Source organism: Anopheles aquasalis, chromosome 3 (assembly GCF_943734665.1).
Source record: "Anopheles aquasalis chromosome 3, idAnoAquaMG_Q_19, whole genome shotgun sequence".
In the NCBI taxonomy this organism is placed as follows: domain Eukaryota; kingdom Metazoa; phylum Arthropoda; class Insecta; order Diptera; family Culicidae; genus Anopheles; species Anopheles aquasalis.
The window spans coordinates 53,886,049-53,901,048 of record NC_064878.1 but is presented as its reverse complement, the minus strand read 5'-3'; the positions used below and the strand labels follow the sequence as shown (position 1 = coordinate 53,901,048).

Genomic DNA, 15,000 nt, shown 5'->3' with positions numbered 1-15,000 from the left:
AGATTGGCTGATAACGCTGGATGCTGCTCCGAAGCATGCCGCATGGCTGGCAGGCATGGTAAAGTTAAGATGACCGCGGTCGAACCACGCGACAAACTTCTAATGAATTCGCCTTTCGGGGTTACGCATAACTCACGCAACCGAACCCTCTTGCTCGAAACCATCCGAACTTCACGTCCTTTCTCGCTAAAAACCGTGGACACCGCGTGTTTGACCTTCGTCATGTAATCCTCATCGCAATGGCCATCGGAAGGGTTAAACCAACAAACCGTACCAACAGTGTCCTTCCCCCCCGTACCGAGCCCACCGAGGTTGCAACTTTCGAGACGGAGGCGACTAAAGACATTTTGGAGTTCGTTTTTTTTTTTCAACGAACGACTTCCCTCCGCGACCGTCCGGTATTGAGTTATCCTTTTGCGACTTAATTTGCTGGAGCGGAAGAACGAGCTACTGGCGGGACACGGAAAGCCACATGAAAGGAGAAAAAAAAACGGAACATAATTTGTCGTCTGAACGCCGGGCGCAGTTCAGCGAATTATTAGCGTCTACGGCTCCCCCCCCCCCCCCCCCCCCTTTTTGGCAGGTCGTTTGGGGGGTGGTAGGCGAAAGGGAGGTCTTAGGGCAAAGTTATGGGGTCTGTCCGATTAATGGCCATCGATTACCCCTGCCCAATGGCCCATTGATCGTCCATTAAAGCAATGAATTTTGGCGATGAAACCCATGTGCCACTAGCCACCCGTGGGAATTCGGGCTCGGGCAGACGCCGATGCCGATAACGTGGCGATGCGTCCAGACCAGACAGATGCTATAGTGTCATTAGCTTAGCCTTAATTAACCTTCAATTGTTCGAAGGCGATCAGGCATTAACTGGCTGACTGTGGCCATTCATCAGGTGATGAATACTATCTGAGGTCGCACATCTGGAACAGGATTCTCAATCCGTGGTCCAATCAATCAGGGTTCAGTGCCTTCTGTGCCTCCGAAATCCTGCTTATAACTCTCCAAATAATCAGTCTTTCACGAGACGCCCTAAGCTGCGGAAGGTCAAAAAGCTTCTGTTCCCTCTGGTAATACAGCTGCTGCTGCTGCTGCGGTCCGTTAACTCCACTGTGGCCACAGTCAGTGAAGAGAAGGGATTGTAATTGTTTTTCATCGTCTCGGAACCCGAAGCGCCAACCAATACTGCCCGAAAAAAGGTGAGCTAATCAGCCCGGGAACGGCGACCGCAAAACCACAAGAAAGAGGTAAGAAAAACGGGGCAAATGGCCGGGCTGGACACCCGCAGCGCCGTAGGAATGACCCCGGCGGCCCGGTTCCGTGCCGCGCTGAAGTTCTTCGATCCCGGCGAGCCTCCCCGAATCCTGCCCAGAAGAAGGTACGGCATGGTCGTGCGGCAGGCGACGGGCGTACCAGCGAGTTTTAATGAAAAGCTGCTGGCCGCCCTCAACCTGCCCGGTCTGCAGTACGTGTTCGACCGTCAGCTCCATGTGCTTGAGAGGTAAGAGAGAGACGAGGAGTGCGGGCGCGCGCTGAGTAATGAAGGGATAACGCGATACTGACGGGACTGACTGGGTCCGGGATTTGACTCTCAGAGTAACCTGGACGGTGGTGATCCTGGCCGCCATCGGTGGTACGATCCAGTTCGGGCGGATCCAGTATGCCCGGTACACCAGCAACCCTACGGTCATCCAGATGGATAAGAACTATCGCGATTGGGTCGGCATCATGCCGGGCCTTACGTACTGCTTTCATGACCGCATTAACTGGCACCGGGCGCGCCACTTCCTGGAGCGGTGAGTCGGCATAATTAAGATTACCTTTTTTTCCGGGGTGGGGAGGTGGTCAGGTGGGCTGCTGCGGATGCTACGGCGGCATAATTATGCGCCAAAAATTCCCGGAACAACCGACTGGAGGTGTTCCTTTTTGGCCAATCCTTCGTATGCAGGCGGTATAGTAAACATAACCTACCAAAAAACCAAAAAAAAAAGGACAGAGAACCGTGTGAAGCCATTAATAATGGAGTATCCCCTTTCGTGGTAGTGCTTTGGCACAGCAGCTTAATGAATCCCCTTTACCGTTTCCGTTAAGACTCCGGAGCTCCGGTCGCTGGTGCAAGGACAACAAATCACGGAAACGCCGGAACTCTCGCCGATTTGCCTTCGCTGGAGCAACAGAACAGAATCTGCGGCTTAACACCCTATTTAGCACATTATTTCCAAAGGCTTACTGCGACAACGATTGTCACACACCTTTTTGGCTCACGACGAGCTACCACAGCAGCCTGCTATGCTTTCTAATTAATGGTGCGGATTACTTCCTTTTCCTGTCACGTGCGCGGGCGCCCACGAGTCCACCCTCACTCCCCCACAGGCAAAGCCTGTATTGTATCGTAATTTACGCATAATCAAATTCCGCAGCTCTTGCCTCATAAATTGGGCAATCATAAATCATCTTTTAAAAGGGTGCCCGTGCTCATGGCAGCCGCCCATTAACGCACGTTGTTCGACATCCAACACAGATGTTTCATCTTGCGCCGCGCTCTTAATTATGATTACCGCATGTTCTCAAGTACCACCACGGCCGCCAGCACCCACACTCCCATCAGGCGGCAACAGACACTTTAATGCTTGATTGGATCGCTCTTTCCGTTTCTTGATTTTCCCGGTTCTCCGACGCGTGGTGCTGCGATTTTGTCATTAAAGGAACGCGTTACTGGCACCGCCCGGGAATGAGTCCACCGGGGATGCCCCGTTGAGCCCGTACCTGACCGACTTTGTGCAAACACTCGTCGAGGTGACGGCGACCAGCTTCGGCAACGTGTCTCGTTTCATCAACGACACCCGTCTGGTGACCGGCGTCGACGTGCTTGAGCTTATCAGCTGGGTATGTAGTCCGGAGGGAGCCGGGTCGGGCGAGCAATTCCCAGGACCGGGCGACGAGATCTTCTCATTCCATTCCATCTGCTTCAAACTCTCCCCCTCCGAAAAAGGTACACCCACAGCACGATATCGCCATCAACAGCTTCGAACCGGAGCACAGCAACCTGCCGGTGCAGCAGATTGTCACCGAGAATGGTGTCTGCTACGCGCTCAACGTGGCCCTGGCGTACCTGCAAAACAGCAACTACACCCGGTGAGTGTGCACGAAGGACTCTCTCTCTCGCGCGCGCGCTTGACGCGCATAATTATTTGCCAGTCATAAAGATAATCAGTCGCACCGTCCCTTATTCGCACAGATTTTCTTGTACCGGGGGATGAGCGCTGACTGAGCGGCTTCTATGCGTCAGTCCTAATGTCTTAATCAATGATAAGTTCAATTAGTCCTCCCGCCCGGGGGGAGGTGCGAACGGTCTCAATCATTTGAGTAATTCATTCTGCATCATTCATTAGCCGGCATGTCCTCATCATACTTTATTGGAATGCTTACGGTTTCACAGCGAAGACCATCAGGCTTCCAAGAAGGACGTCCTGACGAAACCACCCATTACGTGTGAATTCAGTCGACACCATTGCTACATGAAGCTGGATACCTATCGGTCGACGATGTCGGTAAGTTGGCGCACTTTATACCGCCAGGCCACCCAAAAAATAACCTTGATCCTTCTCATGCCTACCTGTAGTATACCGTTCACTCACCGTACGAAGTGGCCACCAACGATCAGCTGTACACCGCGGTCGACGAGTCGGATGAGCTGGTGGCCATCTACACGCTGCTAGAAACGGTGTAAGTCCCATACTTTATGCCCCCGCCCTCTCTTCGTTTAATCCAATTTAAAAGTCATCTTTTGTGACCACCCACATTGTCTTTCACCGGGCCTGGCCGCACCGCAGCTCAACCGAACGCCTGAAGGAGCTGAGCGTCGAGCAGCGCAAATGCTACTTCTACGATGAGTCCTACAATCAGCTACCGGTGAGTCGTTATCATCTTGTGGGTTGTGAGCCTTTCATCGTGTGTGGCGTCTCAACAGCCGCTGCCAGGACGATGAGGCCATTCTGGTGATTTTCCCATTTTTCTCCTTTTTTTCCTGCGATGTAATTGTTTCCTTCAGTTCTACAGTCGCAATCTCTGTCTCATGAGCTGCCGGGCAGCGCGTGCCCTGGCGCTGTGCCGCTGTCGGCCGCACTTCTATCCCTTTGCCGGTAGGTAGCGACCGGTTAGTGGTTTTTAATCAAAGGAAAAGTCCGGTTTTTTCTTAACGAAAATGGTTACATTGTGCTCGCCTCGTCTCGGTGTGGGGGTTGTCGCGTGCAGAAGGACCTCAGTGCAGCCTGCTGGGACTGTACTGCCTGCAGCAACATCCCGAGTGGTACAACAACGTGGATTGCAGGTGTCGGAAGACCTGCAACGACGTGGGCTATTACGTGACATCGCAAACCAAGACGCAATGGTATGGAGCAGCCGCCAACTCCCCTTGCAGATGACCATCTTACATGATTCGGAACGGTTTTGTTTTCTTCTTTTGTTTGTGGGACTCGGCAGGACCGCAGAGGGTGGCATACCCTTCACGCATAAGGCTTCACTGCGCTGGGAGATTCTGCAGCCCAAAACACGCCTGAGACGCGTGGTCATTTTCAGCTACGAGGATTTGCTCGGTAAGCCCTCCCTTTTCGAGCGCTGCCCACTGATGATTAACGAGTTTGGTTTGGTCCTTTTTCGGTAGTTTCGCTGGGTGGAGCCGTGGCGCTATTTATCGGGAAAAACGCGTTGGCTATTTCGAAGATTATTGATTTCCTCGTCATCGAGCTGTACGCGTGGGCATCGAGGGCAGTGGACGTCCTACGACCAAAAAGGAAGGTAAACGTGAGTGTCGCCACAAAGTAGAAATATAATGGATTCAATAAACAAGCGTGTTGGTCCCACGAGCAGAATTACTAAAATAACGGACATTTTAAATTCCACACGGGAAATTCCGCTTGGTTTTTTTTGTTTGTGAGACCCCTCGGTAGGGTTTGTTTACATTTTTCCCTCCGAACTCGAGTACAGCGTCGAGCAGTTGAGTAATTTTTCAGCCAAAACAACAACACGCATAGAATCATGAAACCGCCTCGGAAAATTCCCTTTTTCCTCACGGAAACGGGCCGGAATGTGGTTTTCTATGGTTCTACGGCCGTCGCCATAGGTCTGTTCACCGGGCACTACTGCCCGCAGACAATCTGCATTTCGTACTACAAAGATTTCATCCAGGCGTACAGGTAAGCCCCCGGCGGTTTCCGCGAAACCGGCTTCTGGTCGTTCCTTGAATAACGCTTTACCATTTTCCCACCCGCAGAGATGGCGAAGAGCGTAAACTGTCCGAGAAGCTGCAACAGCGCTACCAGCGAGCAATCAGTCTGCTAAATCTAAATGAGTTCGAGAAGAAGTACATCAAACCGTTCGTCGTGTACGGGTTCGATGTGTTCAACGTGGGCTCGTTCAAATCACGGTTCGGAGGGTTCGTCGGTATCCCAACCAACTTTGAGTACGATAGCGTCGACCAGATCGATCGTACCGATATCAAGATCCGTAATCAGCCGATCGACTGGCAATCGGAGGGTGGCAAAACGCTCGAACAAGCCCTGGTGCTAACGGAGGATGAGCAAGTGTTTGGAATCGCGCGCGAAATGCTCACGATGCGAACCCATAAACCGCTCATACAGGCCATCATACCGACGGTGACGTGGATCTTCACGTACAGCCTCGGTTCGCAGCTGAACGAACGATGCAACTTCTTCGCCCGACCACGCAGTCTCCGCTTCGCCCTCTACACCATCTGTGGCCTGTTTGGATTCGGTCTTTACTCTTTCTCCACGGATATGACAGAAATCTACTATGAAACGGACGTGGATAAGCAGATGGCACGCCTTGGGCCGGATGTGGTTGATGCGGGCGCCCGGTTTTACGATAAGGTGCTGAAGAAGAACATTGCCATCCGGCAGCTGACGGGCGATGACTACTACACGGTCAAGGGCAACGTAAACTATCTGCTCCGCCAGAAATCGGCCCCGTTAACACTGCGGAAGGAATTCTTCCAAAAGGGCTATAAGGACTTTGTTGGCGAGGCGAACGAAGACGAGAGCCAAAGTGTGATGTGATGGTGGAAAGAATAAAAACAAGAAAATGTTAGTCTCAAACCGTACTCCAATGACCCAGCGCTTCCATTATCACTTAAAGAAGAAAGAAATAGAAACTGCCTCTATTAGTAATCCCACAGGTCACATTCATCAAAGTACTGGCCGGGACAGTATAGTCACCGCCAAAAAGTCATGTCTTTTCATGCGTTATCCTATTTATACAACCTTGACTCATAATTGATTACAATAATCGCCGTCACCGTTACAAGGCACAACATAAATTCCTATGTTCTCGCCCGACATCCGACATATGTTTCCCTTCCCCCACTGTACAACTGATATCCGCGTCTCGCGAATTCACGGTTGCGTCATTCTTTCTTCGCTAGTCGAATGATTAACGGACCCTGGCGAACGCACAGATTTGCTACTACGACGAGAGAGAGAGAGAGCGATTCTCAATCGAATCGAACTCAATGAATCACCGATACCGATCGAACTTAATCGGCGAGAGGACGCCGCCGACAATTAGAGAACAAATTTGAATTAATCAAACCGAGCACGTGGCATGCGTTCGCGCCAGTAAGCCACAGACGCACGCCGTTCTAGCGGCAATTCCACTGCGTGCCTTTGTCGCCTGGGATTCCCCTCGCTCCACAGCGTCGTGCCCTGTTTGCTCTCAGCGGAAACTGCGGCGCGACACCGAGACGCTCGTAGTATAGCGAGTTACGGTGGCCCGTCGGTTGGGCTCAGTTTAAAACCAACCACCGTGCAGTACAGACCAACAAAGTCAGAGAGGTGCCAGAGAACGACGGTGATCAGCAGCAGCAACAGCAGCCCCAGTGCCTACGATTGAAAGTGAGTGGAGCTTTTTTTCGGTGGACCATCGGTCCGGTTTTCCGGTCGTGCTTCGTGAAGTGAGCCTCCCCCACCCACGGGGGTGATTCTGCATTCCTCGCGATCCTCGCGGGGTTAAACGGTGCATTGATCGAATCGTAGTGTTTGATCGAGCATATCAAAACCACCCAGGAAGTGCGATTAAACTTGACCTGGCCAACCCCTACCCAACACGCCATCAAGCACGCGAGCTCAATTTGTTCGCGCTGAATGGAGCACCTTCACGCTCGGCGATCATCGGTCGCAGCTGCAGCAACAGTGTACCATAGCACCGCCACAATGAGCCGCGTGTGTGTCTCGAGACATTTGGCGCTCGGCGGCGTTGTTGTTGTTGGAGGAGAATGCTGTACGCCTACAACTTGCTTGCCAATGCAGCAGCAACTGTTGGAAGGTGGGGCCAGCTGCTGCTGCTGCTGCTGCTGCTGTGCTATCATTGTTTGTCTAAGATCACCTTGATTGCTCTCGCCCGTTTTTTGTTCGCCTGACTATCCAGGGGTTCCCGGGCATTGCATGTTGTTTCCGAGTGCCAGCCAGTTCCGAGAGGGGTGGACCATCAAAGTACTGTCTCGATTGAGAGAGAGAGACACTTTGAATAAATAATTAGTCACGACCAGACCATAGATCAGGTCGATGGTGCGAGCAATATTTGCCCATATATTGAATTCCGGATTCTGGGTACCGTGCCGTGATCTACCTCGTGCGAGCGCGATTTGTAATTGTGTTGTGTTTAAAGTGGCATGATGTAAGCCCCCGGTTCCGAGATGATCGATCTAAATGCGCTATTTTTTTTCTTCTCGGAAACAAAACGTGACAGCCATTACAAACCACGCTCCCAACCGGGAATTACAGGCGAGCTGTCGGAGGTGCTGTCCTGCCGAGAGCTGTAAGCTGATGTCGCTTATGATTTATCAGCCAATTACTACCATTAGCAAAGATGCCGATAATAGATTGACCGCAACCGGGGGAGTAGTAGCAGCGCGCGATTCATCATTCGATTGCGATCGCAATTGTCGATGTCGCTTTGTCGCTTGGACAGACGCACGATAACGCACGCACCCGGTCCCCCAATAAACCGTCCATATCTGTTCAATGAGAAAGTATTAAATCGCCCGGTCGGTGGTGCTGCTGGTGGTGGCGTTAAGCGATGTGTGAAACATGACCGACCCTGACTTTGGCGCGGACGCTCGGTGACGAGCGCGAGGACAAAGCCAGTCTCATGTGCAGAGCAGTACGAGGAAGAAGAAGCAGCCAGCCAGTCATCACGATCAGAAGTAGACGAGCCACACAGTCAGTGAATACGATCAACGTCAAGTTTCGTCAGTTGAATGCACTCCGGCTGGTTGCTGGAGTAGCCCACATTCGATTTTTTAATGGCTATCCGTCCGTCGATCTGTGCCTGCCCTCGTGGTGGCGCTTTCGAAGAGAAGTTTCTCTCGTGCGAAGCCCCAAAAAAGCACCACAAAGAAACGGGGGAGCTGCGTCTGAATGGAGCAAAATTGGTTCGTAGCATAAAAAAGAGGGGAGCATAGCGTGTGGTGTACGAAGTAGATGAGGAGGAAATTCTTAAAAACCCCTCTACCCTCTGTTCTCCCCTCAATCCGCGACCTTCAAACGATCTCCAAAACATACGCCCTAAAAGCCCCCCCGCCAGCATTGTGATCGTGCGTAATGATGATGATGATGATGATGGCTGGATGTTGATGGAGTGCTGCTGCTGATGAGAGGCAGCGTGGTATGCGAGCATCAGAGCACGAGGCTGCTTAACGGACCCAGACACCGGCGGAGGGATGTGCAACCCTCATCAACTCCCAAAAAATTGAGATCTTAAGAAGCATCGTACACCCGCCCACAGTGGGGGGGGGGGGCTTGGTAGCGTGAGTCTGTTGTGTTTTGATTCTTGCTTTCCATCACTGATCTGTGGTGAACCTTTGAGAAGCACGAGGTTTTGGGGTCTGTTAAACCTGTTCCATTCCAGCATCCGGTGGATGAAGAAGGGAGAGAAGTAGAAGAAGATTTGAGATATCCCCAACGGGCGGCGCCAAAAAGCTCGGAGACTGATCGACGATCGAACTTCGGAATCTGCGCAGAGATTGATCTCTGGCGCACTTCAAATCTTGTAGAACGGAGGCTCTTGCGGCATCATCAAGGTGTTCTATTCCCGTACCACCGGGGCGCAGGCAGGGTATTCCTTATCTTTGTCGCCTATTCCATGGGTTTATCTAAATGAGCTAGTCTGCCGTAATGGCACTAGTCTGGGATGAGGGTTATTCGCAACGCTATAGCACCTTGGAAGCAATAAAGTGGTGGCACATTCCGTGTGGAGCCCCCGTCGGCCGCACACGACCACGCGACAATGGACCAGACCGTCAGCCTTGTTCCCAATCGCAAGCAGAAAAGCAACGAACCCCTTCCCGACATACAGACACAGGCGCACTCTTTCGCTCTGTGCCTCTCTCGCTCGCTTTATCCGTCTTTAACTTCCTGCTATAATGTGGCGGTCCGGTTTGTGTGTCGCTTTCAGTTTCAACCGAGCGGGCCATCGAGCAGCAGCAGCATCAGACAGACAGCCCCAGGATGAATTGGCCCAATGTGTGGAACTTCGTGAAGCGCAATCTGCTTACCCTCCTCACCATCCTCGGAGTGGTGATCGGGATTGCGCTTGGCCTCGGGCTACGAGCAGTCCCGGCCGATGGTGAAACGTGGTCAGCGCGCGATGTCATGTACATTAACTACGTCGGTGATCTGTTCCTGCGCGCCCTGAAAGCCCTCATCCTGCCGCTCATCGTCTCCTCACTGATTGCTGCCGTCGGTTCGCTCGATCTGTCGCTGTCCAAGAAGATCGGTGGCCGGGCAGTCCTCTACTACCTCGCCACCACCGTCCTTGCCGTCATTCTCGGTATCGTGCTGGTGATCACGGTGAAACCGGGTGCGGATAGTGAAGCGGACGAAGTGAGCGGGGATCAGAAGGGAGGACCACGCAATGTAACCACGGTCGATACGCTACTGGATCTGGTACGCAACATGTTCCCACCGAATCTGGTGCAGGCCTGCATCCAACAGTACCAAACGGTGCTAACACCACCGGAGAACAATCCGACGGAATCGGACATTTACGAGTGGAAGGTCGGTGGTGCGTACAGCGATGGAATGAACATTCTCGGGCTAGTGGTGGCATCGATCGTGTTCGGTGTGGCGCTCGGTGCGACGAAGAAGGAGAACGCACTGGTGCTTTCCTTCTTCCAGCAGTTGTCCCAGGTCGTGATGAAGGTGACCGGATGGGTGATTTGGTAAGTGCGTGAGCGCGCTCTCCCCCTCGGTTCCGGGACACTCCTCTTCACTGATCCTTTTTACTCTCCCACACGCAGGCTCTCTCCGGTCGGTGTAACCTTCCTGATTGCGGCCAAAATTTTGGAAATCGAAGATCTGGGCGACATGTTCAGTAAGCTTGGTCTGTACTTTGCCGTCGTCGCCGGTGGTATCCTGTTCCATGGGTTCGTCGTGCTGTCGTTGCTGTTCTTCCTGTTTACGCGCCGAAATCCGATCAAATTCATTGCGAATATGGGCCAGGCGTTGGCGACCGCCTTCGGTACCTCGTCCAGTTCGGCTTCACTCCCGGTTACCATGCAGTGCCTGGAGGAAAAGAACGGTATCGACGAACGGGTGTCACGGTTTGTGTTACCGATCGGTGCCACGATCAACATGGATGGTACGGCACTGTATGAGGCCGTGGCCGCCATCTTTATCGCTCAACTGCGAGGTAATAACCGTTTCGTGCAGAGTGCCAATGTGTCCGTGACATTTCGCGCATTAATGCCGGCCTGTCCATCCGTTCCCTTCATTGCAGGATTGTCCTTGTCGTTTGGAAATGTGCTAGCGATCAGTATAACGGCGACGGCGGCCAGTATCGGTGCCGCCGGTATCCCGCAGGCCGGTCTGGTGACGCTCGTGATGGTACTCGATACGGTCGGCCTTCCGGCGGAAGACGTTTCGCTCATCATCGCCGTCGATTGGTTGCTGTAAGTTCCCGTGCATACACGCATTTGAATCCAAGATCATTGAAATGAATGACTTTTCTTGCAGAGATCGGTTCCGCACGCTTGTGAACGTGCTGGGCGATAGCTTCGGTGCCGCTATCGTATATCACTTCAGCAAGGCCGAGCTGGAAAGCTCCAAACAGCCTCAGCAAGATCTGAGCTTGACGCAGCAGACCGAGCTCGACCTGGAGCTGGCCCATCCAGTCGATCACAGCGCCACCACCACCGTGATGCCCCACGATGAACGCCACATCCTGAAGAACAGCCGTTTGTAGGCAGAACGCACGCAGCAGCGGCCTCTCTGCCTCCAATACTGCTGCCAAAGGAAAGCTGTGACTGGGTCCCACCTCATTCCAAATCGTGGCGTTTGTGTGGCTAAATGTAGGTGGTGGAGAGAAGGGGGACGGGGGTGTCATAGATCAATCGATTACAGGGAGTCGTCGGCGGGTGTATTGTGAGGCCTGGATTTTATGAGAGGCAATCCAGGAAATTGTAACCCCCTATGGGGCCTATCACTATCCCCCGCTGGAACAACCCACAATCCTTCTTTCCCCTTTCCGGGCCCTCAACACTTTATGGCGGATCGACTGAGCGCAACAACGTCACGAATTGTTTTCGTTTCAACTCATTTTTAACTACTTAACACACACGAACACTCACACATAACCACCAATCGGCGAAGCAAACGAAACGCAATATCTGATAAGATAGATAAGGTATATATGTATAGATATAGAGTAACATTAACTGCCCGCCACACGGATTGTCATCGGATGTGATAGAAGCGCGATATCCGGTCCGGTATCGGCCCGGTTGAGAGCCCACAAATTCAGCCTCTTTGTTTGCCATTAGTTTACTGCTAATGTTACGCGTTACGAGAGCCTGTTTTAGCATTAAGAGCTAGATAAATATATCTACGTTTTAATACCAGTTCACACTCCTCCTGCTCCTCCTGAGCGACGACAGGAAGTGTGCATTGAATAGACGACATTGTTTGATTAACACTATTACAACCGGGGCCTCTTGACAACCATTTAAAACACGACCATCACACGTGTCGAATGGTGGCGTGTGATTGGTGGGAGAGGACACATTAAAATTGTATCTCTTCGAGGAGGCCCACGGCTGGTGTGCCTGGAGCGTGCGCATGAAAAGGTAATGAGATCAATGCAGACCAGCACACGAACTCCATCTAGCTGGTGCTAGTGGCCACTGGCAGGCTTTTCGTTGGACCCATTATTGGGTGCACTTTGGCCTTGGGTGACGGCTGTGTCGAACTGGATCAAAATGACCAGGTAGGTGGTGAGTGCTCCAACCATCTAAAATCGAAAAGAAACTAGTTAATGCCTGGTGGAACGGGTTTTCCCGTATCACCCCCCCCCCCCCCCTCGGCCGGCGGGCATGCTTACCGTGCTGATGAGCGTCATTTCCAAATTCATCAACCCACAAGCGGTCTGGTGGCCACGTTCGTGCAGTAGCTGGGTAGAAAACTTTGCCAGCTGCAAGAGAAAGAGCGCGCGAGAGAAAGAGAGAGGGAATTCTTCTTAGCCATGTTGAGCAGCTCCAACGTGATCATCTACTCACCACACCGTTCAGCAGGATGTCCTTTTCGTTATGATTGAAGAGATAGAGTATTGGTCCGGTTCGATCACGCTCCCGCTGCACCAGATGGGCCGGATAGAGGATCATCAGTATTTTCGCACCGTGCAGCACGATCCACAGGACGGTGTAGACGAGCAGGTAAGTGTCGGTGCTGGTCCAGTGCCGGGTCGTGGTCGCCCGGTAGATGGCAAAGAACTGCAGGCTAAGCACGATGAAGGAAGCTACCGTCGTGAGCACGATCAGTATGCCGAAGCACTCGATCACCTGCTCGATCAGCTTGTACTGCTTCAAGTGCGTCTTGCGGAGGGTCTCGAGGACGGTCGCATAGTCAAACAGTGTCGTGCCAGACGGTGTGACGACGTCTCTACAACCCGACAACCGGTACGGCCGCCGCTCGACTGAGCGTAACGATTGCAGCGCGAACCCCTTCAGCAACCGGTTCATGTCGTGGTAGAAGAGAAAGATGAAGTACATCAGATAGAAGTACTGTATCAGCCCGAGCACATTCACCACGTTCGACAGCGTGTAGACGGCCGAGCTGCGGCAAAAGGCCCACAACTGTTGCTCGTTGTAAAAGAAGTCGATCAGCAGGACGCCGGCAAAGTACAGCGCAATGCAGCCCAGCAGCCGGTTGAAGAACGATTCGATCCGCACGAAATCAACAGCCCCACCGCAGCCCGCGATTTCGATCGCGATCGTGAGCAGCTGCTCGGCGAACCTGCCATACCAGCGGCGCTGACAGTGGCAACCGACGAGCACCATGGCCACCACTGTGTTCGCCATGATATACTCGCAAATGTAGAGCATACGCGTCATAAATGGAGTCTTGTTGCAGTCAAACTCGGACGTCTCGAACTCGGACTTGCAGTCGAACTCGATATGCTGCAGGACGGTCGCACCGGTTACCGCAACCATCAGTCCGAACGATTGGAGCACGTTGGCGACTCGGATGAGACGCTGCTTCCAGCGATGCAGCGCTCGTTCCTTGGATGTTTCGTACAGCCGCACACTCCACGGGACGGTTCCGAAAAGCTGACAGAGTCGTAGCAACCGGTGTGTCGATTGTTGGAAATCACTCTTGAACAGCTGCTTGTTGGAGAGCAGTTCCAGCACCATGGCGTTAGCTCACTGACCTCCACGCAACTGATCGTACCGGTGCGCTTGGATGCATCGCGATGCCACCGCGGCCACACCGCACTCACTAGGACAGTCGAGTGAGGGATACTAATTACCATGTGACATCGCGTGATGAACGCATTCCGCAAGGGTCTTTTATGTCTTCTGCAATCTCTGATGGTTGATCAGGTGTATCATGTAATTCCTAAGTGGATTTTTTAACGAACCATCGTCATTGGCTGCAACAGTCGCACTTTGATTACATTAAGAGCATTTTATGTTATTAATTATCTAAAGAGCAAAGAGCGATCAAACTATCCTCGATGAAACCAGTAGCACAGGATGTTTAATCTCTAGTAGTCTTGGTGTGCAAAAGACGTGTAGCAGAATGTAGTTGAATAAAGAGAATATTTACAACAAGTTCCAACAATTATAAAGGAATTCAATGGATATTTTGTTGCTCTAAATACAAAAACACTCAACTGTGACCTTTGTTTCTATTGTCCGAAGAAAAGGTGGAGCCGAACTGAATAAGTACGACCGAATATGATGCAACAGCACCGATCAGCTGAGAAGGAAGAGAGAAGAAGGCAACCGTGAGCTTAGTAGCCCTTCGATACCATTGACACAGAGAAGCCCATCCATCTTACCTCACTCACTAACGACATTTCGGAGTCGAACGAATGCTGTAAGATGATCTCGCTCATGAAGTAATTGCGCTGCGAACCTCTCCTGGACTGCTGCGGAAACCACAAAACCGGGAGCTCTTATCAAACCGGCTTAAACCGGTACAGTAGGTTACCGGCACGGTCTCTCTCTTCCCGTCCACCAGATTGGCAAGGACGATCAGCGGCAGCACCACTAGCACAGTCACCCAGTGCAACATGATCCACAGTAGGCTGTGAGCTAGTTCTGCGACGGTGTAACAGCCCCACGGTGGACCGGCGCCGGTGGTCGTCTGTGTGTAGACACGGAACAGCTGTCGGTTGAACACGACGAAAGCTGACACCACGCGTACAGACGATCACCGGCGTGCCTCTCCCCGTGTGATTCACTTGGGTGGTAAATTTGTTCAACTGGAGATGAGTCTTGCGTAGCATGTCGATCGTGCTTTAGCAAGCGTAAGCAGGAAATGCTTTAGTATGATTCGCCCAGCGCAATACAGTCTCCCTGCTGTGCACTAAAAGTAGCTTATTAATAAGCATAAAAGAGTATCGGATAAGTCACTGCCAGGGCGCAATACTGAACAAGCGCCAACACGTGCCTCACATTGGGTACGGTGTAGCCGGTGGTGCGCCAATGGC

The 15,000-nt window shown here is 52.3% G+C and overlaps 4 protein-coding genes across 4 annotated transcripts; 3 read left to right on the top strand and 1 right to left on the bottom strand.

Annotated features, from left to right (window-relative positions):
• Nucleotides 1–1,295: 1,295 nt before the first annotated feature.
• Nucleotides 1,296–4,821, top strand: LOC126576785 (uncharacterized). Its single transcript, XM_050238090.1, is given in 11 exon segments — nucleotides 1,296–1,498; nucleotides 1,593–1,838; nucleotides 2,703–2,883; nucleotides 2,990–3,132; nucleotides 3,437–3,548; nucleotides 3,620–3,723; nucleotides 3,831–3,909; nucleotides 4,049–4,139; nucleotides 4,252–4,387; nucleotides 4,480–4,592; nucleotides 4,661–4,821. Coding segments are annotated over 11 exon segments (1,569 nt in total).
• Nucleotides 4,822–5,014: 193 nt separating this feature from the next.
• LOC126575570 (transmembrane protein 177) lies at nucleotides 5,015–6,115 on the top strand. The gene is made up of 2 exons (XM_050236326.1): nucleotides 5,015–5,192; nucleotides 5,270–6,115. The coding sequence occupies exons 1-2, from the start codon at nucleotides 5,035–5,037 to the stop codon at nucleotides 6,069–6,071; spliced, it is 960 nt and encodes a 319-aa protein (XP_050092283.1). The 5' UTR covers nucleotides 5,015–5,034; the 3' UTR covers nucleotides 6,072–6,115.
• A 688-nt stretch (nucleotides 6,116–6,803) lies between these two features.
• Nucleotides 6,804–11,985, top strand: LOC126575564 (excitatory amino acid transporter 3-like). The gene is made up of 5 exons (XM_050236317.1): nucleotides 6,804–6,905; nucleotides 9,466–10,231; nucleotides 10,310–10,701; nucleotides 10,789–10,960; nucleotides 11,025–11,985. Exons 2-5 carry the CDS (start codon nucleotides 9,519–9,521, stop codon nucleotides 11,251–11,253), a joined length of 1,506 nt encoding a protein of 501 aa, XP_050092274.1. The 5' UTR covers nucleotides 6,804–6,905; nucleotides 9,466–9,518; the 3' UTR covers nucleotides 11,254–11,985.
• A 135-nt stretch (nucleotides 11,986–12,120) lies between these two features.
• LOC126575566 (putative gustatory receptor 59e) lies at nucleotides 12,121–14,043 on the bottom strand. The gene is made up of 3 exons (XM_050236318.1): nucleotides 12,563–14,043; nucleotides 12,388–12,477; nucleotides 12,121–12,297 (listed from the first exon to the last, which is right to left on the bottom strand). Exons 1-3 carry the CDS (start codon nucleotides 13,694–13,696, stop codon nucleotides 12,181–12,183), a joined length of 1,341 nt encoding a protein of 446 aa, XP_050092275.1. The 5' UTR covers nucleotides 13,697–14,043; the 3' UTR covers nucleotides 12,121–12,180.
• Between the last annotated feature and the right edge of the window lie 957 nt (nucleotides 14,044–15,000).